General features: G+C 36.1%; 2 protein-coding genes and 1 long non-coding RNA gene across 13 annotated transcripts in view; 1 reads left to right on the top strand and 2 right to left on the bottom strand.

Annotated features, from left to right (window-relative positions):
- Positions 1–14430, top strand: part of LOC124303590 (myelin regulatory factor-like protein) — a 50362-nt gene extending 35932 nt beyond the window's left edge. For 2 of the 10 annotated variants that reach the window (XM_046760988.1, XM_046760978.1), the window contains exons 2-18: positions 3368–3461; positions 5928–6131; positions 6394–6482; positions 6661–6983; positions 7068–7334; positions 7533–7711; positions 8128–8344; positions 8816–8986; positions 9099–9428; positions 9525–9784; positions 9866–10207; positions 10379–10553; positions 10709–10778; positions 11130–11245; positions 11341–11588; positions 11843–12041; positions 12124–14430. In XM_046760988.1, the coding sequence (XP_046616944.1) occupies positions 3368–3461; positions 5928–6131; positions 6394–6482; positions 6661–6983; positions 7068–7334; positions 7533–7711; positions 8128–8344; positions 8816–8986; positions 9099–9428; positions 9525–9784; positions 9866–10207; positions 10379–10553; positions 10709–10778; positions 11130–11245; positions 11341–11588; positions 11843–12041; positions 12124–12198 (3359 nt within the window). In that variant the 3' untranslated portion in view covers positions 12199–14430. Of the gene's footprint in view, positions 1–2243; positions 2284–3367; positions 3462–5927; positions 6132–6393; positions 6483–6660; positions 6984–7067; positions 7335–7532; positions 7712–8127; positions 8345–8815; positions 8987–9098; positions 9429–9524; positions 9785–9865; positions 10208–10378; positions 10554–10708; positions 10779–11129; positions 11246–11340; positions 11589–11842; positions 12042–12123 lie in introns of those variants that run through there. The other 8 variants (XM_046760987.1, XM_046760986.1, XM_046760984.1 and 5 more) reach the window with 8 other exon arrangements.
- On the bottom strand, positions 8142–9579 carry LOC124303635 (uncharacterized). The gene is made up of 2 exons (XR_006907951.1): positions 9492–9579; positions 8142–9015 (listed from the first exon to the last, which is right to left on the bottom strand). It is a non-coding gene; the product is annotated as an uncharacterized LOC124303635 (long non-coding RNA).
- Positions 12466–24830, bottom strand: part of LOC124303582 (transmembrane protein KIAA1109) — a 35478-nt gene continuing 23113 nt past the window's right edge. Inside the window, exons 34-51 of one of the 2 annotated variants that reach the window (XM_046760955.1) lie at positions 24555–24773; positions 24391–24462; positions 24156–24311; positions 23776–23955; positions 23418–23619; positions 22942–23324; positions 22449–22858; positions 21967–22296; positions 21566–21877; positions 21047–21239; positions 20682–20911; positions 20333–20614; positions 20052–20243; positions 19762–19968; positions 19272–19295; positions 18568–18698; positions 18265–18467; positions 12466–18138 (exon numbers count right to left, since the gene is read on the bottom strand). In XM_046760955.1, coding sequence (XP_046616911.1) covers positions 17922–18138; positions 18265–18467; positions 18568–18698; positions 19272–19295; positions 19762–19968; positions 20052–20243; positions 20333–20614; positions 20682–20911; positions 21047–21239; positions 21566–21877; positions 21967–22296; positions 22449–22858; positions 22942–23324; positions 23418–23619; positions 23776–23955; positions 24156–24311; positions 24391–24462; positions 24555–24773 — 3943 coding nt within the window. In that variant the 3' untranslated portion in view covers positions 12466–17921. The remainder of the gene's footprint in view (positions 18139–18264; positions 18468–18567; positions 18699–19271; positions 19296–19761; positions 19969–20051; positions 20244–20332; positions 20615–20681; positions 20912–21046; positions 21240–21565; positions 21878–21966; positions 22297–22448; positions 22859–22941; positions 23325–23417; positions 23620–23775; positions 23956–24155; positions 24312–24390; positions 24463–24554; positions 24774–24830) is intronic. The other variant, XM_046760956.1, reaches the window with a different exon arrangement.

A 24830-nucleotide genomic window follows, 5' to 3' on the forward strand; every position in this document is an offset into this window, starting at 1 on the left:
ACGTAGACGTAAACGAGCCTGGGAACCGAGAGTCGAAGTAAAGTAGGCAGTAAAGATAATTTATTTCCGTCGGGAGTCTCGTGCACATTATTCTACGCCGGATATGCAATACGTACATGCATACGTACCTGCGATATGAATTTCTCGAATTTGAAAACAGATTTAAATTTCACTTACGTATGAATGCGGTGCAAATTGCACCCACACGGCCTTGTCGATCGAATTAAACAACGAATATCACATGCGACTGGAACATCGAAGCTTTGTCTCTGCAATTTCGTCCATTTTTCGACTTCAATCTTTACTCGCGTTTTAAAACACCATTTTTCATATTTTTCAAACATCTCGTTTCGCCGGTCGATTCGAATGATCTTGAAAAAGTGTTCAAACATCGTTACGTAACCCTTGGTTGGCAAATGTGCAAAATAGTATCTGTGTGCAATATGACGTCAGAAATTACAGCTACGTAGTGTTAAATCTATAGTGTTATCACGTCTTCGTAGAAAGAAGCGACCGGGTTTTTTTTTATTTTTTTTTTTTCCTACCAACTTTTTTTCACCGTTCGCATTAGCCGTGCACAGCCTTCACACTTGGCGAACTTGTTAAAGTCCCTGGCTAAATTATCCGAACTTCCACTCTAGCTACATACACCAATGCCTGTTATAATGCGATTCACTGAAAGGTGCGCGCGGGATTTTTATTCGTTTGAAACATGTCACGGATTACATAATGGGTTTATAAATCGTGTAATCGGGCGAACAAACGTTGGAGTAACTTTCCTAATTGAACGCTACAGATTGATGTACCATATCTTTTTGCCGACCGATGTAAGCACCTTCGAATTCTTCGGGTAGGTAATCGAGATGAAGCTGCCTTACGGTATATAGTGGCAGATAAAAAGAAAAAGAAGCAAAAACCCTTTTTCCCAGGTATGTCAAACCTGTCTTCCACCTAGTCGAGTTGTTGAATAATTAAACAAGTTTCTATTATCATATAAATGTTGGCTGGGTTATTTTGATTTATTTTTTTCAACCATATCGAGACGCCTGACAGATTACGATAAAGATGTGCAAATCAAACACTGAGGATAAATTATTCTGAATTACAACGAAACGTCGCGAGATTCGCCGCGGTATTATACATACCTATATATATATATATTATATATACTGATAAAAATCGTGTAAAAAAAAAAAATAAATCATTTTCAGCATCAAGCGCGTATATCCCTTCAGGTTTTTGTCCCACAGGCCGTTTCTAAGATCGCTCAGCACTGCCTCTTCGTAATTATTTATCCTCCTCATAACATTCGTCTGGGTTCATATTATACATGTATTGCCTGCACGAACGGACGAACCACGGGGCGGAAATGACAAGTTATGACACTTGAGTCAGTCGCTTAAGCGTTTAAGAGACTCACCGAGTTTGAGAATAGGTCTACATTGCCTGCGGCTGCGTCGAATAACAACCTCGGGACGAGCTACCTAACAATATTTTCATTACCATTGTTATTGTGCCCTCTCGCTCGAGGAATCGTACTGATTTCTTTGCGTTACATGCCTAGGTATGCAACCGATGTTTGTACGTGAGTGTTCCTATGCATTTCCGATCCCCTGAACGCTCGTTTCGCGATTGAGCGAAAAAATATAACCGGTCTGTTGAATATAGGAACGTGTGTTTCATTGGATTTGCAACAATCGTGAATTTAATTACGCCCAAATGTCAAGATAGGTGGATAGGTAATTACACTGATACAAAATTTGGTAATTGACATGTTTATCGCAACGACTGAGAAAATCCTCTTCGGGTTGAAAAAAATTATGCAATCTTTATACAGCGAAAAGTCGATCTCTGTCCGAAAATGAACGTTTGTCTTATCGTAGGGAGGATCGGTGCCTTGGTAAGTTCAATTCGGACACGAATCACCTTATCTTCGGAAGCATGCTCGACGCTCTGGCATTCCAAACCCGCCGTCACGATCCGCGTCGACGCCTGTGTAACGTAACTTTTAAATCTCGTGCGGAGAATGTGGATTTTTTCCGTATTGTTTTTTTTTTTTTTTTCCCCCGAGTGTTCGCAACGCCTATGCTTTACGAGTCTGTATCGTACCAGGTCCGTTTTATACATTTTATAAACTGGCACGCACCGCAGCTGCGTACAAGGCGATAGAAAAATTGTGATTAATGTTGTTGTTATTATTATTTTTACTGTCAGAGATTTGTGTAACGCCACGCGTTTGTAACAAACGTGCAGATACGATGGATAATTTCTGCATTGTTGCACGTAAGTAGGTGTATACGTCCAACGTGGCATCTGCAATTTGTTACATTTATATCTGCATGTTTTTCCGGAACCTCGCCGAGTGTTCGCGTTAATTAATGTTCGTCGTCACAGCTTTTGTCTATTATCTAACGCAGGGAATAATTTCATATTATACGTAGGTATTATTAGTCAACAGCGCCTCCTGATCGTTGTTTACTTACCGCACTTGCACGCGCGTACCCGAGGCAATAAAATACTGCTGTACTAGGTATACATATACCGAATTAGTTGACGCCAATTAGTTCCAAGGAAATGGCCTCGACGGGTATTCATAGGTCACCGAATAATAGATTCGTCCGCTTCTCCAGTCGACGCGAATCTGTGAAAGGTTGTATCTGTGCACTTTATGGCAAGGCTGATCGTTCTTCGGCTCAATGAGATACTCACGATCGGTAGAAAGTGCAAGTTTTTCTTTTTTTTACTTTCGATATAGAAAATTTCACGGAATTTAAACCATGATTTTATGATGAATTATGATGAAGGGCACGCCATATTTTTAGCTAATTTTTAGTCTTCTTTTTTCCGAATTACAGGCGTAACAAAATTTTCGATCTTTTTCCGTGAATCGTTGAGCCGAATGAACAGCGTTTTGTATGTAATTGATAACGTATATTTTGATAGAAAAAAAATTCACACTGTAGAACGTATATTTTTTATCTAACGAAATCACGGTTTTTGTGTAACATGTCAGATAATTATAATGGTTGAAATATCAATCGCCTATAGCTTAATGCGTACGCAGCAATTAATCGACGTGAATTAACAGGAATAGAAATCTCCATATAACATGTATATGTATTTCTACTTTTTATCAGTCTTCGCACGTTTTTGCAAGTATGGCCCGTCCTTGATCTTTGAAAGTATAAATTGAAGTAGGTTTGCCCGATGGAGATAACCGTTGTGGAAACTTTTTCTCGAATATCGGTATCCGGTTGCGATCAGTTTTAAATTGAAACTTTGATTCACTATTTTAAATTGCCAGCGTTGTTTAAAAGTAGTTACTACAGATCATTCGGTTAACTCGTAATTTTTTCTTTGCTTACAGGAAGGGGTGATTTTGTCGGAGGGATTGACAACGAAGCGCTGGACTTTTCACAGTTAGAGGATTTTATCAATAGCGACAGCGAGCAGACCGCCTCGTGAGTAAAATTCCGTCAAATATACCCATAAACATTTCTAGCAGAAATAACAATCCGTCAAAACTCACGAGAATTCCCGGACCACTGCAGACCAAGGATCACCAAATTCTAAAGGTTAAAGGAAGGCTCCTGTTTAAACGGATTACCAAAAACAGTGTTTTCTTCGCTCAAACCGACAGTCAATCGACACGCGTGTAAAAATCGTTCATTTCTTCAGGTTTCACCGAAGTATGGATGAAGAATTACCAACAAGCCGTTGACCTTTGATCAAAGCTTATATGTTATATTATACCGTGAGAATGTGATACCTAGAAAGTCCCCGCCGCGTTTCTACCAAAGACCATTTGTTAAGATCACAGAAATTTAAACAAAATATTTTTCAATTGCAAAAGTTCATCCTATCCTGCAGTAGCCATTCAACTAATATCTGATATTATAAATGCAACAAATTGTACATTGATAAAAGAGACCCCTGTCATGTATATAAATATAATCGCCGATTGACCGGGTACGTTTTTTCTTCTTCTCTTTCTACTCGTACACGCAAACATTCACGATCTTCGAATATTTATTCAGTTCACGTGACGGCGAGTCCTGTAGCTCGTAGCAAATTGGCATTACACGATTGATCCCGAGCGTGTGCGGACGTTTCGAAGCATTCTAGGTCAAGCCTCCTCTGTCGCGATGGCATGTTTATTGTACGGAATGGATTTATTGGATCTCCAAGTAGTCAATTATATTGTTGTGGTCAAAAGGCAACCAGAGTTAGGTATAATAAAATTAGACCAACAGCTCGGAAGCGTGCCGGGTACAAAAGACGTTCAACCGCGTTACGTAACGGAATGGAAGCAAATGGCAGCTCATTTCTACAATAGCAATTTTTATGCTAATGCATTTTAAAACCAGTTCGCCGAGATCGGCATTTGCGGCTTCGGATAGATACACCGCTGCTGTGCGGGGAAACTCGGAATTCAGTCACGTTGTTCTCACTCGATGTTGTTGCGCTTGACTTAGTTTGTTGTACAGCGGCGATGTTCCGATAGCTCATTAACGGTACCTAAATTATGAATGGCGATTGTTCTATTCACGTATCTACGCGCGAAATTATACATATATACGGAACATTGTGTCCGTCGACTAAAAGGTGTTTTTTCTCCTTTTCTTTTTTTCTTCTTGTATCCCGCAGCCATTGACACAGTCGAGCGGCGAGTTATTCATGCATGAAACGTTTACGCGGACACGCGTTGAGGCAGGACACCCCTGAACCGAGTTCGGGCAATTATGATGATTAACAAATTTGGACAACGTGTTCGGTAGTTTTGCGTCACGGTTCGACGAACAAATTTCCTGCCTCAGACGCGCAGAGCACTGCATCTGTGTACAGCCCGGGATCGGTTGGAAAAAATTAATTATTAATTAATCTCGTGATGCGATTAGTTTTTATCTACGTACGCGCCACGATTTCGAGACTCCGCAGCACTTTAAACACCCCCAAATATTCATGCGACCCTCCTATTTCCGGTCTCGTTACTCCCGGCCTTCTACGAACAATCGCGGTGAGTAAAAAAGCTTCCGTCGCAGAAAATGCGGCCCGGATCCGATGTGAAAAATGAAAAAATCACAGATACGAATTTGGAAGTGCCTGCTGCACCGTCTTGCGTGGCATCGACATCCAAGGCTCTGTCGCGTCCTGGGAATTCACTCCAGAGATTAGAAAGTCGAAAGTGTCAGGATGTCCTCTGCGATACCGATCACTGTAGGTCGTCGTAAGCATATGCTCGTGATGAATCTGGATTATACGGATAGGTAGAAATAAAAAGTGCAACCGGATGTGCAGATGGAAGATGCGGGATGCTCGGTGTATAATATCGTCTAGCTACAAAAGATTTTCATCCAGCTTAAACTGGTATCGGTAGGCAAATGATGTCAGAATGCGTAACTGTGTGTACCTATGTGTGTGTAGGTTTCAATACACTCCGGTCAGAGTGATGAGGGCGACACGACTAACCACGTAATGACACTTAGTCTGGATGAAATTGATGAAATCACAGCAGGTCTCCGTACAGAGAGTCATGCCTGGCGGATTGTCAAGCGAACTTGAACCCCTACGTCTTATGGGTTCTGAAATACTTTGTCCTTTGAAGAATGTAACCGTGTAGAAATAAAGTTGATTTTTTTTTCTGAAACAGATTTTTATCATAGATTATGATTGCACGACGTTTTGTGTAAAGGGTGGAAAAGAAAAATGGTACTCGGCAATATCCACACGAAGAGAAAAATTGTTTTCGAATGCCTGTTATTTAACTGAAACATACCTATAGTTAATTTGAATACGGATTTTTCTCCACCCAAAAGTTTGAGAATAACACTTAATTTCTTATCGCGATATTCTTGATGCAACTAATATTGACCGCATATTTCGTTAAACTCATTCATTGACAAAAATCTTGTTATATTTTTATTCAGATATTTTGCACACACCCTCGCCCACAATGAGAGTGGTGTTGCACCAAATACGAGCTCCAGGGTGCAGGAAGCGACGGCGACGCAGCAGCAACCATCCAGATTGCCGTCGCCGATTACCCAAAACCCTGTTTCGGTAGCAACAACCGTCACAAACAACGTAACTTCGTCGAATTCTTACAAAGATCCACAAACCTACGTTCATCCGTAAGTACAGGGTTAAGGTTTGATAGATTAATATTTCTAAACATTCGGTACAATCGATTTCCTCTACCAAACGAGTTGACGTTTCTGATACAATTCAATTTTGCATAACCGGAACATTTCCTGATGCCCAAATATAACGGATGTGGTCCTCGTGTTTTTTACTCACCCCATCCGCGCATATTTTCATTTGTAATATAATTTGTTCACAGGAATCTGTTCAGAATTGTCCGATAGCTACTGATTTCCTGTGTTTTTTTTTTAGACACTCACTTCCAGAAAGTCCACCAGATAGTGGAAGTGAACCACCTTACTCACCACCTGGACATCACGAATCTCATGTACATTCTCCACGTAAGTCAGAAAATTTTTCGTTACGAAACAAGTAATGACAATTATGAAATTTCTTTCGAAACAAAAAGTAGGTATACGCTGCCTAACTCTTGAACCATGCAGATTGATTGTGCATAAAAAGGCATAAAGCCCGAAAACCCCTGTCAAACGCTAACCATAATGTTTGAAATATTCTCAGTCCTAGATCAAAAGTCGGTAGCTCTTCAAGAGATCTTGTTACACCACCCAGGAAATGCTACAAATTACGCACCTGGCCCACTGCCACCTTCACCCAGAGCATTGGCTCCGTCCAATGATCAACTTCTTCTGACGCACCCTGTCCTTACGCCTCTCTTGGCTCCTAGCACTCCTACGCTACCTACGCAACCGCAATTAGGAGCTTCTCTCGTATCCTTGCCACATGAACACAGTCCCGGGGGCATAACAACTCTCTATTCCTCGCTGCAGTCTGGACCTAAGAAAAGAAAACTTAGTCAAGATGGACTCATCCACGTTAAGCAGGTAGCGTTGAACAATATTCCAGACTGTATCGATTCTCAATTGAACCAGCATTACAGCGGTAATCACTCGATTCGTTCAAAACAGGAGCCAGAACTTGGAACGGTGGAGCATAGCTGCAGTAGTAGCAACGCAGTATTGGATGGGGATGAAGTTTCAGGGGACAACAATTACGTAGATGCCAGTTACCAGTGCATTCGATTTCATCCGTTCCAACAAACTTCATGGCATGCTCTCTGTGACCACAATCTTAAAGAACTACCTGTACCATATTATAGAGTTGATGCGGATAAGGGGTTCAATTTCAGTAATTCAGATGACGCTTTCGTTTGTCAGAAAAAGAATCATTTCCAGGTTAGTTGGCAATTATTAACTACCTTCTTAATATGCAGTTTTACAGAAAGTATTTAATAAATTAGGAAGCTGTCAATTTTTTAGTGATTTTCGTTAGCAATCATTGTAATCAGAAAAGAGGAATTTATTAATTTCCATCGATAGCGGTATGTTACTTGCGTAACTTTTGTCCAATAATGTCATTGTCATCCATTCAAGATCACATGCCGTGCACAATTGCAAGGAGAGGCAGTATTTGTCAAAACTGGTGAAGGTTTGAAAAAGATCAGCAGTTTTCAACTACACTTTTATGGTGTTAAAGTGGAGTCTCCAACACAAACAATCAGAGTAGAACAGAGTCAAAGCGATAGGAGCAAAAAACCTTTTCATCCAGTGGTGTAAGTATAAAATGAAATCAATTGAGACATAGATATCTTTGCAATAAATGTGGCACATTATTAAAAACGATCGTTCGGTATTTAATGATGCTTGAATTGTATTTATAGCATTTGATATCTGTTACTCTATGACAATAAAAGTATTTATATAATTGTTTTTATATTTTCATATAAAAATATAACTTGTGTTCGTAAGCTGGACGCAATCAGTGTGAATAAGAGTATAGGGGAAAAGATTTGATGTATTACGATTATTTAAGTATTTTTTTTTAGTGTTGCCATCAAGATCATTTGAATGGATTTACCTATACTCTTCATACAAACTACGCAATTTAGCAATTGACATTTAGGCCATTTTGTTGCAAAATTTTATTGCCTTTTTCGTTTTACTTTGTTCCCACATTACGCTAAAACAGAGCCGGTTCTAGGGTTGAATTGGGAGGTGAACGTGTCACTAAGGTGACAGTAGGTCGTCTGCACTTTAGTGAAACAACAAGCAATAACATGAGAAAGAAAGGAAAACCAAATCCAGACCAGAGGTATTTCCACTTAGTCGTTGGCTTGCATGCTCATACTGCTGATCACGCAAGCTATCAAGTTGTTGCCCATGCCTCCGAACGGATCATTGTCAGGGTAAGTGGAGTAACTTTAACTATCCCAATAGCACAATATTTTTTATAATATTAGCAACATTTTTGGTGCTCGCATGAATTCATCTTGGAGCATTGAAAATTTTTTTCCACTTCGTAATAATGTATCAATCGGCATTAAGGGACACGTACAGTTTTTGGCTATTGTACCATTTGTAGCCGTTTTTTCAAGAATCAGCTTGATATTAACACTAGTGGACTATGAATTTTGCGATCGAAACGACGAATTTGCAAGTAATAATATGCATCGAAAAAACCCAAAGGTATCGCACTGTTGTATAAAAATATTATATAATTTTCCAAGACCTGGCCAGAAATAGTACTTCTATTCTAAATTTTAAAAACATTTGGTTGACTTTCTGTTAGCACTGAAAAATGTCTTATGTGTTCGTTTCATACCGCCAAGTTGATATGGTAGTAAAATCTTTGAGTGGAACAGCTGTAAAGTCACTAGGCTTTTACGCAGGCGAGCAATCCTGGGCAATTTGAGTCTGAAGGAAGCGGTGTTGGTGCTGAGGGGGGATGGCAACGAGGTGCTGCTCCTGACAGTGTTTATCATGCTGGAAGAGTTGGAATAAACACAGACAGGCCTGACGAAGCTCTTGTAGTTCATGGGAATATGAAGGTATAACAAGGACCACCCCTTATTTGGACCTGATTGAAGATTAGAATTATAAAGTTTTTAAATCGATGTTCGAATTATAGTATGAAATTAACAAGATTTACAATATACTCAGTTAACAGGACATATCGTACAACCGAGCGACGTGAGAGCGAAGCAGAATGTTGAAGAGGTTGACACAAGAGAGCAGCTAAGAAATGTCCAGCAACTACGAGTAGTTCGGTATCGTTATGCTCCTGAGTTCGCATTACATTCTGGTCTGGGAATAAAGCCTCAGGAAGATACGGGTGTCATTGCACAAGAAGTCCAACGGATTTTGCCAGAAGCTGTTTTACCCGCAGGAGATATCGTTTTGCCAAATGGGCAGAGGATAGATAATTTTTTGGTAGTTAACAAAGAGAGAATATTTATGGAAAATATCGGTGCTGTGAAAGAACTTTGCAAGGTAAAAGCTATGTCCTTACCATTGTTCAAGTTTTATCTATTTTACAAAACTTGTTACACCAACCTGATGTTATCGCCTGGATGGTTCTGTTTAAAGGTAACGGACAGCTTGGAAACCAGAATTGATCAGCTAGAAAAAATTAACAAGCGGTTAGCAAAATTAAAGAGAGGAGACAGCCTAAAAAGCTCGGTTAGTACAGTTTCGAGCATTTCAAGCAGTAAATACGCACCTTCCATTGGAGCTAAATCTACAATTCCTCGACGGTGCAGCAGGCCTGAAAGAGATGAGGAACTTCTCTGCAGCAACAAATTTATTCAAATCGTTATTGTTATACTCATTCTCATAATGGCCTTCTGGTAATTATTATTCATTAGAAATATATGTCTCATTAAACGCGATAGCGAAGATTAATCCTCACTTAAATTCTTTGTTCACAGTCTTGTAGCAATGGCCACATTATACTTTTTGGAATATCAGAAACGCAATTACAATCCGTCTCCGGCAGCAAGTGATGGCATGTTGTCTGTAGGAGCATCACGTGCACCAACCGTACCAAGTAAACCTGGATACGATCCGCAGTTCAATCCCCTTCTACATAGTACTCTACCGCCATCTCATACATCTCTTGGAATTTATACAAAAGGCTCAAGTGCCCAGACCTTCACGAAAAGCAGCATGATTTCTACGCAAGCTCCGATCACAAAACAACAGCTTTACTCAAAGGAGACTACATGGTATCCGGGACACACAAGGCCTCAACCAAGACCTGAAAAACCAAGGTATCATTTTTTACATAATTTGTATTCCCCGAACCTTGATATGGAAGTGGTTTCCCGATCCTAAAACCGACTTTAAGCTCGTTGTTTAAAATTTGTTTTCACAATTCTTTTGGCACTCTTGATCATTTAGGCTCAATCTTGATTTCTGTTCTGTACAATTATCTATTACAGTGAGTATGATAATAACTGGTTGGATAGAATTGGTCAGGGACAAGTTCCAAGCAGCGTGTATGAGAATTATTCTGCAACTGACGAGGATGCTTCGCAAATAGTCGAAAAACCTGCAGCATTAGGGAAGCCAGCAGAATGTATTTCTCGATACTCTGAACTCGACAGTCGCTGTCAGGTAAAAATATGAAAAAGTAAATAACATCAATCTTGGACACAGAAAAAAAATTTGTTTAATCTGTATCATTATTGGATAATGACAATTTCGACCTTGTATAAAAAACAAACCGTGTATAATTATAAGCTTTATTTAATCACTTTCTCTAATTGCAGGTCTACTGCTGCACATCTGAAATTCCCCAACTGAAAGCACCTGATCTCCAACTACAAAAGAAATCGCTTTGTAAGTTTAATATACTGTTTTGGAATTATCTCTGAAAAGTCATATTACAAAGACTTAGTTAATCAGCATCTACTAAATTTCAATATTGTAGTGCTTTTTTGAGATTCGCAAATCGTATAAAAAATCCTGAAGCAAATCAAAAATGGTAAGGGCAAATCATTGGTCGAGTGTACATGGAATGCCCCATAGGTAGATGTAATTTTATTTGAATTTTTGATAAAAAATATTTACCTGCTCTCTTTCACTAGAGAGGTTTTATATGCATACGGCTAATCTAATATTAACTTTAATATCGGCCCGACTGATATCTCATGTGAATTCAATACTGAATATCGTATCACTTGTTCTCAGCAGATCATTTAGTGCAGCCGTTGAGTATTATTCCTGAAGACAAACGGAAAAGCGGAAAAAGTTCTCAGAACAGAATTACACCATCGGACCCTGACACCCAGGTACTATTAAAAGAGGTGAAATATTTTGATATTTATAATATGTATAAAAAAGCATGGTCATGTATGTAATGAAAAGATGACGATACTTATACTTAACGCTCCTATTGCAGAATACCTATAAGTACCTTCATTTGCGTTCGAGACGTGAAGCAGCAGGTGGTGGAGACTGGCGTGAGTTTGCAAGCAATGCTGCCGGATCAATACCACCTGAGCCAAGACCCTCACTTTATCTCATTGGAAATGGATTCAATGCTTCACTTGATCAGAGATATTGCTCTGCATTTTCACCAAACAATTATAGCTGCAACATACCTCTGTCTAAGTATATGCCAGACACCCAGGTCACCCTGCAGTTTGTGTATGTGTAATCACTACATTATTCATTTTTAAGTATTGAGATAATCTTTGGGATGATGTTTAAACTTATCAATGTAGAATTACGCAAGATTTTACGAACGTCAACTTAACGTTATTTTTTTATGGTAATTTTGCCTAATCTTTGATGATTTTACAAGTAATTTACTCTTCAGTGATTTTTGATAGCTAATTGCATGATCAAAAATTTGACAGAATTTCAATATACGTTACCAAGCCCATAAATCATTTCCACAGAGGAATTCAGCAGAATGTAGAGCAATGCCCTCAATCAGCAAACTTAGCGACTGATGAGAGTGTTGGATGCAGCTATAACACTCAACAGCAATATCCACCAACCTTAACCAATGTTGATGGTGGAACATTTTCCTTAGATGTTGCCAGCTATTTAAGGAAGACCTTGACATTCAGACTATCCAGTATGAGACCGAAAGAGGTAGAATTAAAATCAAAAATACATTCTAACCGACAGTACTCTACTATAATCAGTTTCTTGTAATATTTGGTTTCTGTTACAGAATTTATGCAACAGCCAGCATGGTGGTGATTATATGGAATTTACTTTAAACTTTTATCGTGACTGTGAAGAATGAAGTTAAAAATTTGTGTATCACATGTTTCGAAAGTGCTACGAGTTATAAATCGAGCTTGATATATTCTACGTTTCAAAGTTCGTCATAAACAAAAGACAAAGTTTTCTACATCTACATTACGTGTGTCCTCTTTCGGTTAATGATACCTAAAAAAGGTACGTAAGTTAATTAATTAAATCTCAAAATGAGAGAATCCTGATGCAATATATTGTTGTATGTATTATAAATTGACTACGTTGGATTCAAATATATTTTTTAGATCCTAACTGATCGAATCTCGAGAAATAAAATACTGACTGATGGGTGTTATTCACATGAAACGTAAAAAGAAAAACTTGATTTCGATATGTTTTATGTATTTGTTATTTAACGAACACACAATATTTTCTGCCGTCCAAGCAGTACCTAAACTGATGATTGAGTATGCAAAAATTTCATAGTTCATTGGTAAGAAAGAAACACGTGTATGTAGATGGACACGTCCGTACATAGAGACTATGTAAAAATATTTCTGATATACTTGTTGAAAATTGATGGACATGAAAAATACATATTACTGGGTAGTAAGCTACAATTGATTATTCAAAGTATTTTATAGTATTTAAAAAAATCTGTTATACTATAAAATAATTAAATAGTTCCAAAAGTTATATAGTAGAAATCAAGTGTTATATAATATTATTAGAGGTTTTCATACAAAGTAGTGAAAGAACCGTTTCTCTAAGATTCATCATATTCAGAACAAAGTATATGAGTCTACTTATTCCATTTTTGTATTCTACTGTGTAGTATGAAAATATTAGAACACACATTTGTACATTTTTTCACTGTTATATAAGTTATAAGTCTTTAACTTTTAAGTTGTTTCGTGGTGTATTTATGATTTTGACCTGTGAATTAAAACTGTTCTGTTATTATTATTTTCATAATTATTATCATTATCATCATCGTCGTCGTCCGCATCGTCGTCGTCATCATCATCATCATCATCATCATCATCGTTTTTCTATGATAAGCGATAAATATAAGGAAGTACATGTTAATTATATCTCGAACCAAACACAGTGCAAGTGCAAGTACGGTATAATCGCAATCAGTATGAATTGGAAAATTTATAAATCAGTGCTTCAATGTCTGATAGTATTCTTCGGAGACTACATGAATTATAGCCAAAAAGTTATGCAAACTGCAACTCTCAAAATTTTATAAATGAAACAAAATACTTATTTGTCAAAAATATGCATTTATACATTTTCTTATTCCAAATAATTCGATATTGAATTAAAATTACCTGTGAAGAATTACAAGATGCAATTTTAGCGGATAGCTCGTTTCAACGAATCAAGTAGAGCAGCAAAACTGTGAATAAATTCGACTTTGCAGTTAGATAATATTTGTACTATTTCTCCATCATTGTGGCCCATATGTAAATTTATTATTCATCAGCAACTGAATTTGCAAACTACAAACTAACCGTAATGATAGAAATGTTTAGTCTTTAAGTTATAGACACTAGTGGTTTGTACATACACGTTAGTAATATATTACATAAATTATATGATTCAAACTGTAATATGAAGTAATTTAATAATAATAAGTTGAGTTAAGGCTTCTGTTATTGCCTCATGTAGTATTGAAAGTATTGTATCATCTGAATTGTATAATACTTTATTACAATTTCAATATTCATTACTGTGGTAAACGATGTTTGCCCTAAATATACTTAATATACCTTCTCACACATATACTATCTCTGTCAAGATGGAAGTCAAATCCTGAATTGCCTAGTTCGTTATATAATTGGATCTCATTAAAAAAATCCATATTGATCTACCTATATTATTTTACACAAACAATCTCGTAAACAAATATTTTCAACCGTTAAACCAAATTAAACCGGTTACCTTTCTAAAATCTTGTACATATATTTGATCAGAGTTGCGATAACTGTAGCAAATTTTGTACCGGAGAAAGTGGATAGTCTTTTAATTGAATACATTGATTGGGTTTGATAAAGTGACATTGAAAGCAAGATACGCGTCCGATATTATTTTTGCGGATTTTTCATTATCGCCAGCTTATTTATAAAAGTAATTCCGTACAATGATTCGGAGTGCTAGATTGTCTTGAAATTTGCAATCTCACGCAATCCTGTAGCGTTCTTTAGCTTAAAACTAAGTCTCAAGTGATAAATGTAATATATAAGAACGCCTGTTCCGAATTGAACACATATTTTTCGTCAAAAAAGTTCTATTAAACTTCGCTTATAACAGCACATTTCAGTGTCGTAAATTCTGAACGTTTTTTCTTATGTTCGCCAAATCATATTTACTTTGAGAATTAGTAAAACGTATTTATCGTTACTTAAGTTGTAGATGTAAAGTATGGATGGAAAAAATAGATCAATTTCGTGTTATTTGAATAAGTAACAATGTGTGCTTCAATCGTGGAAAGTATACGTATGAATTTATCGAACCTGATAGTTCCAATCGTAATAAACTATTCAATCACTTTCTGTAATGAATATGAATTTAAAGAAATATGTGTGAAAAATTAACGTTGTAATTTCAAAGATATTCACATTCAAGAATTAAAAATAGAAAATCTGTGGTTTGATTTTCACGGTAAATAAGTATACAAGTAAATATTGTTTTGCTCCATAATTTGATAGCACATTTAATAAAGCAACTATTGCCTTGACGCATTCGATATATTTCTAATTGATTCTCTATAAAAAATGAAGGGTAATTTTGTTAATTTTTATACTAATCCTGTTTTACAGCAAACCGTCATTTTTTTTTATAAAAAACAAATACCTACTTTGCTAGTCTTGAAACTTCCTGTCACAGTAGATATTGAAAGGCTAATATAAATTAATGTTAACTATTATTAAGATATACAGTGTAATGTATATTTCATTATATAAATATGAATTATTATATACACACACATCCAGACATTTATATATGTGTGAGTGTATATATATATCTGCAAAGCAAACATATTCAGTAATATAATAATAAACATGTTATCATTACAAATCTATGATACGAAAATTGTATTATTGTACTCATAGCAGAATAAATGATACTGCTCTAGGAGTAAACATTTGTTCATTGGTTATTGCTCAATCAATCTATACTCTCCTCGCCGAATTCCACGTTATTTCCAAAATGATAGGTTAATGCTAATATCTACTACGCATTAACAACACACTAATCATTCACAAGTCTTACGTGAAGTAAAATAATCAAGAGATCATCGACACATATATAATTTACCTTTCGGTCTAGGGATAATTCAAGCATTGAATGTCCAATACTTCGATCTCAGTATTTGCTGCACATATATATATAATGTGTCCATTTATTATAATTTTGGTATTGTTATCACAACAATAACAATAAATAATGATGACTTCTATTATATGATACAAATTTATAAATAAGTGAAAATTTACATTTTGTACACAATAAGACAATTATAAAATTAATCTGGAGCATACAACTAGAATACTAAAAAAAAATACATGAATCTGTACAATGAGTTTATCTTGTTTCATAATTCACGGTCAATGTGTATCCGCTACGTTAACTGATTCGTAAGAAAACAATTAATAATGGAATTATTACAACCCAAATTCCATTTGTACATGGATGAAATTATCGTCATCGAGTGATGTATAAGCTTCACTCGAATATGTACCTTGCTCTCATTATAATTCTCTACTTTGTATTTCCCCTACTGGTGAATTTTTTTGTACATAGTAGACGTGGAATTAATGGGTTTCTTTTTATTTTCAATTTCGACTATGGGTCTCAAAGCACTGTACTGTTATAACTAAAAAAGTAAAGCACAGTATCAAGATTCGTTGAATTGTCGTTCACATAGGTATTTCGTTTACTTGACTTTGAATGAGTCAAATTTTTGTTCAGTTATCTTATTGCAAGTACTGATACGAGTACGAGTGTAAGAAACAAATATAATAAAAGGGTAAACCCCGGTTGGACGCCGGCATTATTCGATATCAAACTTAATTGGAAGCTGTATTGGACACCAAGATTTATTCGACACAATTCCGATTGAACACCAGCGTAGTTGTGGGTACAGCCTCATTAGACCTCAAAAATTGAATAAATATATTTGAATGCTCGATTAATACTGAAATTTTCAGACTTAGAAAATTAATGTTGCAGTCCCATTTTCAGACTTCAGACAGGAGGGTCTTTCGTTTTCCGCATCGGTCTAAAAATGGGACGTCAGCATTACTTTTTCACGTCTGACAATTTTTGTTTTAATCAAGCATTTAAATACGTTTATTCAATCTTTGGGGCTTGATGGGGCCCTGCCCGTAACACAGCTGGTGTTCAATCGGTCTGTGTCCAATACGGCTTCTGCTTATTTTCGGTTTATTAATTGGAGTCCAAAGTGGCCTTTCCCTAATGGAATCACCGTAAAATATTATCCCCAAATTGAATGGCAAATCTCCATAAATAATATAAATTACATCATGAAAACTTGCATGGCTTGGATTTCTGAGAAAGCCGTAAAGCCGTGATAGCAGCTGCAGAGATTTGTACTTGATTATGGATTGAAAACCGTTCCTCAACATAAGGTTTGTAAGATAGATCAGCTGACATTTTGTGGAATGTAACTAATGTCGAATAAGCTGCTTCTAACTTAATATCAATTTGATTCACGAATCGCATCGTGTCATTTAGTTATTCAAGAGGTACAAAAACTAACAGTACATACTTTAACGGATTTTTTTTTTCATTTTATAGCCTATTACAATTACAATAACAAAAGAGAATCTTGAACTTTGAGACTTTGGTTTAGTTGATGTGAATTAATACATAGTTGTGAACTCTTTAAATAGTGAAGAAATTTGATTCGCGTCATCCTTTTTGCCAAAAATATATGAAATTTATAAATATCAAACCGCTAGCTCGTTTATCTGTAAAGCAATCTGAAATATCTCTCATTATTGAATTCTTCTTTCGGTACAACCCAAACAATAAAACTGTTAATGGTGCCCATAACTGTGACGTCACAAACGTACTCCTACGTTTCGTTTATTTAGAGTAACTGATCGTCTAGGCCAGAATCTCAAAGTACAATCGAAATGTGAGTATAAAAAAACTTGTGTTACAATCTGCAAAGAGATATACATAATCTGACCTATTTGGATATCAGAAAGATTATATAAACCATCAGACATGTATATAACATGAAGAAAAAATACAGATTATTGATCGGTGTACAGCTGCACATAATAAATGATACGCTTAATAATTGTTTTAGAAAACGTCAATTATAATGATCTTAATATTCAAATCTCTACGTATTATATACAACAGCATATGTATAGCAGGTATAGAATTCTAATTCAATTCCATAACTTTGAGTAAAACTACAAATGGGAAAACGTTATGTAATTATCTCTGATACAAACATCCCCATTCTCAACTTACGTTACATTTCACTAAGTCATTTCTGTATTCTACTTCTGACTTATCGTAAATTTGGTATACACACGTTTTAATCAAGTTTTTCGTTGAAGCTATGTCTGTAGAAACGTGAAAGTATTCTACAATATTTGAATTTAATGCTTTCATAACTAGAAGTGTGGATACTGAATTTCAAATTGCAAAAACTTCTTGTTATTGTAATGAACAGTAGTAATAAAAATAATAAAGAGTAATATTTGCTTTATTTGAATCTTATTTTTCTTTTTTACGATCCTTTTCATCGGGTGTGTCTTCACGGACAGCCAAAACCATTCGTATCATCAGTACAGCTAGTACTTTATCCAAGGGATCCATAAATCCGCGCTGAATCCACTTTGGAATTGTTGTTCGTGCATGAGCGAATCCCAGTTTTTGTAATATGTAATCAATACCGTAAGGCTCTATGCTTTTCCCAGCCCATGATAATAGTCTAGAACGTATGGTGAAGTTGAATATAAGCATGAGGTACAAAATTATACTCAGGCTAAAACTCTTTGTTACAAATCAGCTGTGTATGAACAATTGAATCAAGAAAATTGACCTCGATGATACTCACCTAACAGTAGGCTCCAAGTGCCATGTTTTGCATCTGTACGATCTCCAATCCTTAATGAACATTTCGGCAGGGTCAAATTGCTTTCGTTTTCGTTCATCTTCAGTAGTTACAGCCGATGTTGTCGAGGCATTAGAAGTATTTAAATTGGCGTTCCGTCTCTCTTGCGGGTCTGGACTGTATGCTCTGGCGCCCTGCATTGCGTGCTGGAGAAAACAATAAAAGTGGCTCATCTTGTAGATTAGAATTGTAGCTTAATTTTTTTAGACACATGCGTATTCTAATTGATTGAAATAAAATACTTACCACTCTCTCCTTTTCTTTCACGTAAGAGGTAATAAGGTCGTGTAGAAAAAAGAAGGCCTCGGCGTCAACAGTCACGAATATATGATCCTCAAATTCAGTAATGAAACTACATTCCACCAGTGGCTTCTCACCTATAAATAGATCATTCTAAGTAACAATGTTCTCGCTGTACAGTATTAACCTTTGATTTAACATACTAGTAACGCAAAACTCAAAAATGTTATTACTATAAGCAAACTACACGCAAAGCCCATTGTTATTATGCAAAATTTGTCAATTTGGCTATTACAAGATTCTACAACTATTAAATATTTTTAGGTTCTTTTTTTTATGGCTACTATAACATGAATCTTTAGAGAATGTCAGCTTTATTTTATAGGGTCACCACGATATTAAATATCGAGTACAACATTGCATAATTTGTATTTGTACTTGTATTTGTTAAATAGTGCTAAAATACAGCAATTTGGACTTCCAGAAAAAGGTTACTATGTAGACTGAGTGATGACAAATAGATCGATCATTCATAGTAATTGGTATATTCATACTGATGGATGATTGCTTCATGCACAGTATCAGTTTCAAGCAATAGTCCTCGATTTACATCCATTCCAACAGCTTTAGTAATACATAGATTATAAGTGGAATTCGCAACCTACTATTCTAATACTATGAATTTACTCTGATTGACACAAAGTACTTACTATACAAAATATGCTTAGGTAGTCCTAAAATATAGAGAAAAGAGAATTATATAAGAATAATATCAATGCGACCGAAAATATTCAACTTTGTTACGTACTTGTATGTACATACGGAAATATATACACAGTATGTAATCCTATTTCCAGAAAAAATTTACTGAGATTTGAAGGAAAAAAAAAATTATTCTAATTACGACATGGAGAAAAGTAATGTATGTGCTTATGCACGGTGCGAAAATTAATTTTGCCACTAAAACAATGGTTGTTCAAGTAAGTTAATTCTCTTTCAAGTTAATCATATTATGTAGAATAATGATATACAATAATGCAAGTTCAGATGCTGAAAATAACAGGATGCAGAAAGAGAAAGCGAGTGTGTCACTTCTGGTAATAGAAAATAGGTCGATTGAAATTAAATGATTCATTCTTATATATGAGCCATAAAGTAATAAGAATTATGAAACACTGATAATAAATAACTTTCATTTACCAATCACATCTGGAGTTCTAGCACTTTGCAAATGCTCAGTTTTCAGATGCAGTTGTAAGGATGGTAAGGCAAATATAACTTCCCTAGTGTGAGAATGTTCTTGCATTTTTCCAGATGTTGTTGAAGTACTTCTACCCCTTGGTGCATTATTACTTTCAGACGTACTATCGGTTCTTTCTCTTTCAACACATGGAAATCTGTCGACTCCTGTGAATAAAAATGAAATTCTCATCAGTTGAAGTAAATCTCTATGAAATAGATAATAATGATAAAATAATACTAATATTCACCATCTATTTCGCTATTGGCGAAGGCATAGTGGAACCACTCTTGTAGGGATTTAAATTGTGGAGGAAATAAAACACTGCGACTTAGTCTGCATACGGTTGCCATAGAATGATGCCTGGCATGTTGTTCTTGCTGTTGTTGGCCAAGACTTATAGTCAACGTTTGTACAACATGTACATCGCAGGTGTCTGGTGCTGCATTTATAATAGATGTAAATCCTGTTTTATCTTCATTGCATGCTATCAAACTACGTCACATGTTGAATAATCAACTATATACTCACACTCTACATTTGGTATCTCTTGTGCTTCAGTGGCGAAGCTAATACAGGGTTCTTTCAGTGAAAACAACGCCCAACTTTTACTCTTGAAATTGATACCGTGGAAGCAGGCTAAGCTAATGTTACAACCATGTAGTTCCATTGTCCCTCCTAGAACTGTACCATTAAAAGGTAGGGAAAACCTTAAGGTCCCAAGTTGAAGACCGGCAACCTGAGATAACACACGTTGCCAGTGTCTATGATGTCGTGCATCCGATACTGCAGCTTGATTCAATGTCCATGGCCCTAGATAATATTGAAATAATCTCTATTTGTGTAGAAATTATATAAATCATATAAATGATGATCGTACCTTCAAGAGTGGTTCTCTTTTTCTGTTGCTTTCGTTTGAAACTAGTATTATTTATTCTTTGATGCCTCGGTTGCAGTGAGCTAAAAACTCTTTTACTACTCCTAAATTGTTGGCTGAAAAACTCGTCCAATTTATAGAACATTTTCAATAAATCTGCAGTTGTTGATTTACTTATTATAATTTGAAGCTGATCCCAACCCAAATCACCGTGCATGAAAATTATGGCTGGCCTAAAAATAAAACATCAAGTTTGAGATGTTAGGTAACGTGATAACTGTCGAACTTGTGCCACGTTAAAAACGTTTATGTATAAATTAACGATTCTCATACAAGTGCAGGTTTTTTTTATACAGAAGAACACTGACCGTCTTGTTGGCATAAAAGCATCTCCACTGTTTGTTCTATTAATCTTCCACTCATCTCTGAGCGTTACATCTAGTGACGATACTCTTGACATTAATACACTGGTCCCCATGTAGTCTAAGCGTAATTCAAGAGCAAATAATTTCAATCCGACTGTATGATCAGGTTCTGTGCCCGGTTCTTCACAAATGTGGACTGAAAATATTTATTTCAGAATTTATTTTTCATCAATGGTGTACGCACAAATTAATATTGGATAATTTCACGACAGCACAATTTCTATTCAATATATTACATTATAGTCTCAAAAAATGTCAAGATTCTACCGCAAACTGTGCGATATGATGATGAACTGTGTCTCATGAAAATTACTGTAACTCTAAGTTTGTCAGCTAATTTTTCAAAAAAACAGAGTTTAGAATAATTTTTATTCAAAAAAAAATATTGGCGATGTGCTGAAATTAAATCGCACAGAAAAATAAATAGAACGTTTATTTGATCGTGTCTGATCTACTACTTACTGTAAGTGTCAATTTTACTGAGTTCAATGGTACCACCAACAATTCCACCTTTTGCATCTAAGCTTGATCCTCCTAATCCCACACCAATATACAAATTTTTATGCCCAATGCTACCAATAGAGAGTCTTCCATCGCTTCGAAAATCTTTGGTCATCCACATCACGTTACCCATGACATTTCCCATATTCATATGAACATTTAATCGAGTAAAATTAACTGCAAAAAGAACCAGAGTCTCCCAGGCTGATTCTCGTAATTTAACTTCCGACGGTGTCTGTTTATCTGAATTGAAACTCCAGCCTCTACCAATATCTGAAAATAAAAATAATAATAGACAGATGTTGAAAATAAATACTAAAGTCCATACTGATATTGAACTAGACACATGTAATCTGACTTACCTTTCAATCTGGATTGCTTAGGCATGTCAGCCTCTAAGCTCAGTCTTAATTTATCTCTATTCAAAGTAGGGCTTCTTTCAGGTGCTGAACGTGACAAAGTATCTCCAGCAGGCCTGTCATAGTGCCGTAATAAAGAGCTACCCATGACAGCTTCTTCTTGATTTAGTGGGGGACTGTCGTCACCCTCAGAATATGCAGAGGCTGTACTCAGGTCACCAAGAAAGAGCCGCCTTACAATGCTACGACGATACCACGCTTTAGGGAAGGCAAGAATCTCTGTCAATCGACGCATGTCATATTTGAATGAAGCTGATCCAATGTCAACAATGGCTGTAAAATAAATGGTAGAAAATAAAATAATGGAGCTCTGATCAAGAAGATCAATTAAAATTTCGAATAGCAGTGAAATCAATGATTTCGAGATTTATAACTACTTTTCCAACTCATGTAATACATGATTTTTAGTAGGATTGAAAACATACTTGAAAACCTTATGACTGCCCTACTGGTGTCTGTGCCTTTTTTAATCTGTTCATTCGGAAAATTTAATTTTCGACTCCTGGATAAATGAAACTTCACAAACTCAACATTGATACTCAAAGAATCCTTTCGTTCGCTGTCCGATAATGGCGACCATTGCGCTTCTTTTAGTGCGGATTTTTTCCCGCCACCATAAGGATGAAATATATAAACAGAAAAATCTGCAAGACAGCCAGTTACTGACAAACCACCAATTGCTGAGCCGCTCTCTTTGCCAATTGGTTGAGTGGACGGAGATTTGTACTCTTTAAATTCAGTCAACTCTTCTTCCGCTCGTTTAGAGGAAAACACAATATCCAGAGAAGGTAATTGAAGCATACATTCTACACGAGATACTGGTAAGCATGAAAATCTGGAAAAAAATGTTGCTCAACATATTGTATTCATATTTCTGACAAATAAGTGAAGTGAAATATAAAAAGTGATACATTCTACCTAAAAGTGGAGGGTTGCATATGGAAGTAAACGATAACATCAACCGGGAAACTTGCATAAACATAGTTTCCACTTGCAGCTGTTGCAGCCCACGAAGAACTTTCTGTATTTTCCGTAGTGAATACAGTGTTTGTTTGTCCACCTGTATGAAAACTTGTTTTGCTTGGTATAGGTTCTAAAGTTTGCTCCAGAAATTCAAGTATATGCGGGCTAATGATTGTTTCTTCTGGAATACTTTGAAGAGTCATCCATGCAAAAAGGCTGGCTTTTTTAGTACCGGATTTTCGAAGAGTGGTCGCCGATAACGGATTCAACAAGCTGTTATCCGTTGACAATCGAGGGGATATTGATTCTTCAAGAAGTGTTTTGGATTCATAATGAACCTGAAATAATAAGTGATAAAAGCTTAAATATTTTGTTTCTTAATCAAACGATTAATTTTTTTTAACACTATAATCATGCTTACGACACCCTACCTTTACATCCAGTCCGGGTATATGGAATATAGTCAGGTCAACTAATGAAACATTGGTGTGTTGTAGATATCTGAGCCTTGATGCACTGGATGCAGATGATTTTTCTTTACTATTAAGATGCCGTCTACTACTGCTAGGGCTGCTTGGCTGAAATTCAAAGGTTCCGCCAGAGCAGGATCTCTCTTTCTTCATTCTGCTTAGCCTGTAATAATTAAGGATTTGTTACCTTATGCTTTGTAGGTAGTTTTTTGACATCAAGGTACAGAGTACTCTACACATATTAATCCAATTCGAATTACTGTGCACAAAGACGAAGACATATTGACAATTTTGGCATAGCCATTTCTTCAGTACTCACAACTTTAATTCATCTTCTCTAGCAGAATCTTTGGTATGAAGTACACACTTTCCACTGTTGATAAGCACTTTTACATCAAGTTCAAAATCGATGTTCGGTTCTTGAGGTTTCTGGGATATAATATGTGGTGAGGAAGTTGATGACATTTGTTCTCTCACATATGAATCAAGGAGTGGTGCACTACAAATTGACTAAGATTAAACACAATCTCATAATATATGTCTATTCAGTCGTGTATGTAACAAAGGTGATATCATAAGTACACAGATTTTTTAAATAATATCAACATACAAAAATAAATCAAAATATTTTCAAGGATTGCATAAATAGTCAAGAATATTAGTTTCCTTTTTAGTTTAATCAAACTATATAGCGTATACCTTCCTTCCATGCTATCGTAGCTAGAAGCACAGCTTGTATCTCTGTGTTTCTTTCGTAATTCCACTTGCTCCCCTTCAATATCAATTGAATCTGGCCATTCTAAATTTCCTTCTGGTAAACTCAACTCAGAACCGGCACTTGGTAATGACGACTGTCTATCAAAAGATACAATTCTGTTCAATACACTGTGGTTTTGTTCTTCAGTTGCTGAAATGAAGTGAATAAAAGACATACCTGCACATTGTATGGGTATCACTGAAGGTAACTCTTGGACCACTGAGACCTCTAACCCTCAGTGATGCCGATCTGCAAATGAAATATGATTGTAATTTTCCAACATACACTATAACAAAATAAATGCTGGTGATAAATTAGTATTCAGTGCATTAATGATTTACCGGCTTGGACCACTTCTTGGACTGCTTTCAAAACTTGCAGAGTTAGCAGAGTTCACGTCAGCATTCAAGTCTTCGGGGCTTTCAAGTTGATGCTCAGGTGTTGGTGATGGAACAATAAATGATCGAGAACGATAAGCATTACTTTTGCTACCAAGACCTAACTTTCCTTTTATTCCTGATGCCTTCACAGACTGTCTCCTCAACTTTTGTATCATATCTCTGTGAAAATGTTAATAAGTTGAAGTTGCCTCGTATGAATACTTCGCATCATGAAAT

The sequence above is a fragment of the Neodiprion virginianus genome, chromosome 4, assembly GCF_021901495.1.
Source record: "Neodiprion virginianus isolate iyNeoVirg1 chromosome 4, iyNeoVirg1.1, whole genome shotgun sequence".
In the NCBI taxonomy this organism is placed as follows: Eukaryota; Metazoa; Arthropoda; class Insecta; order Hymenoptera; family Diprionidae; genus Neodiprion; species Neodiprion virginianus.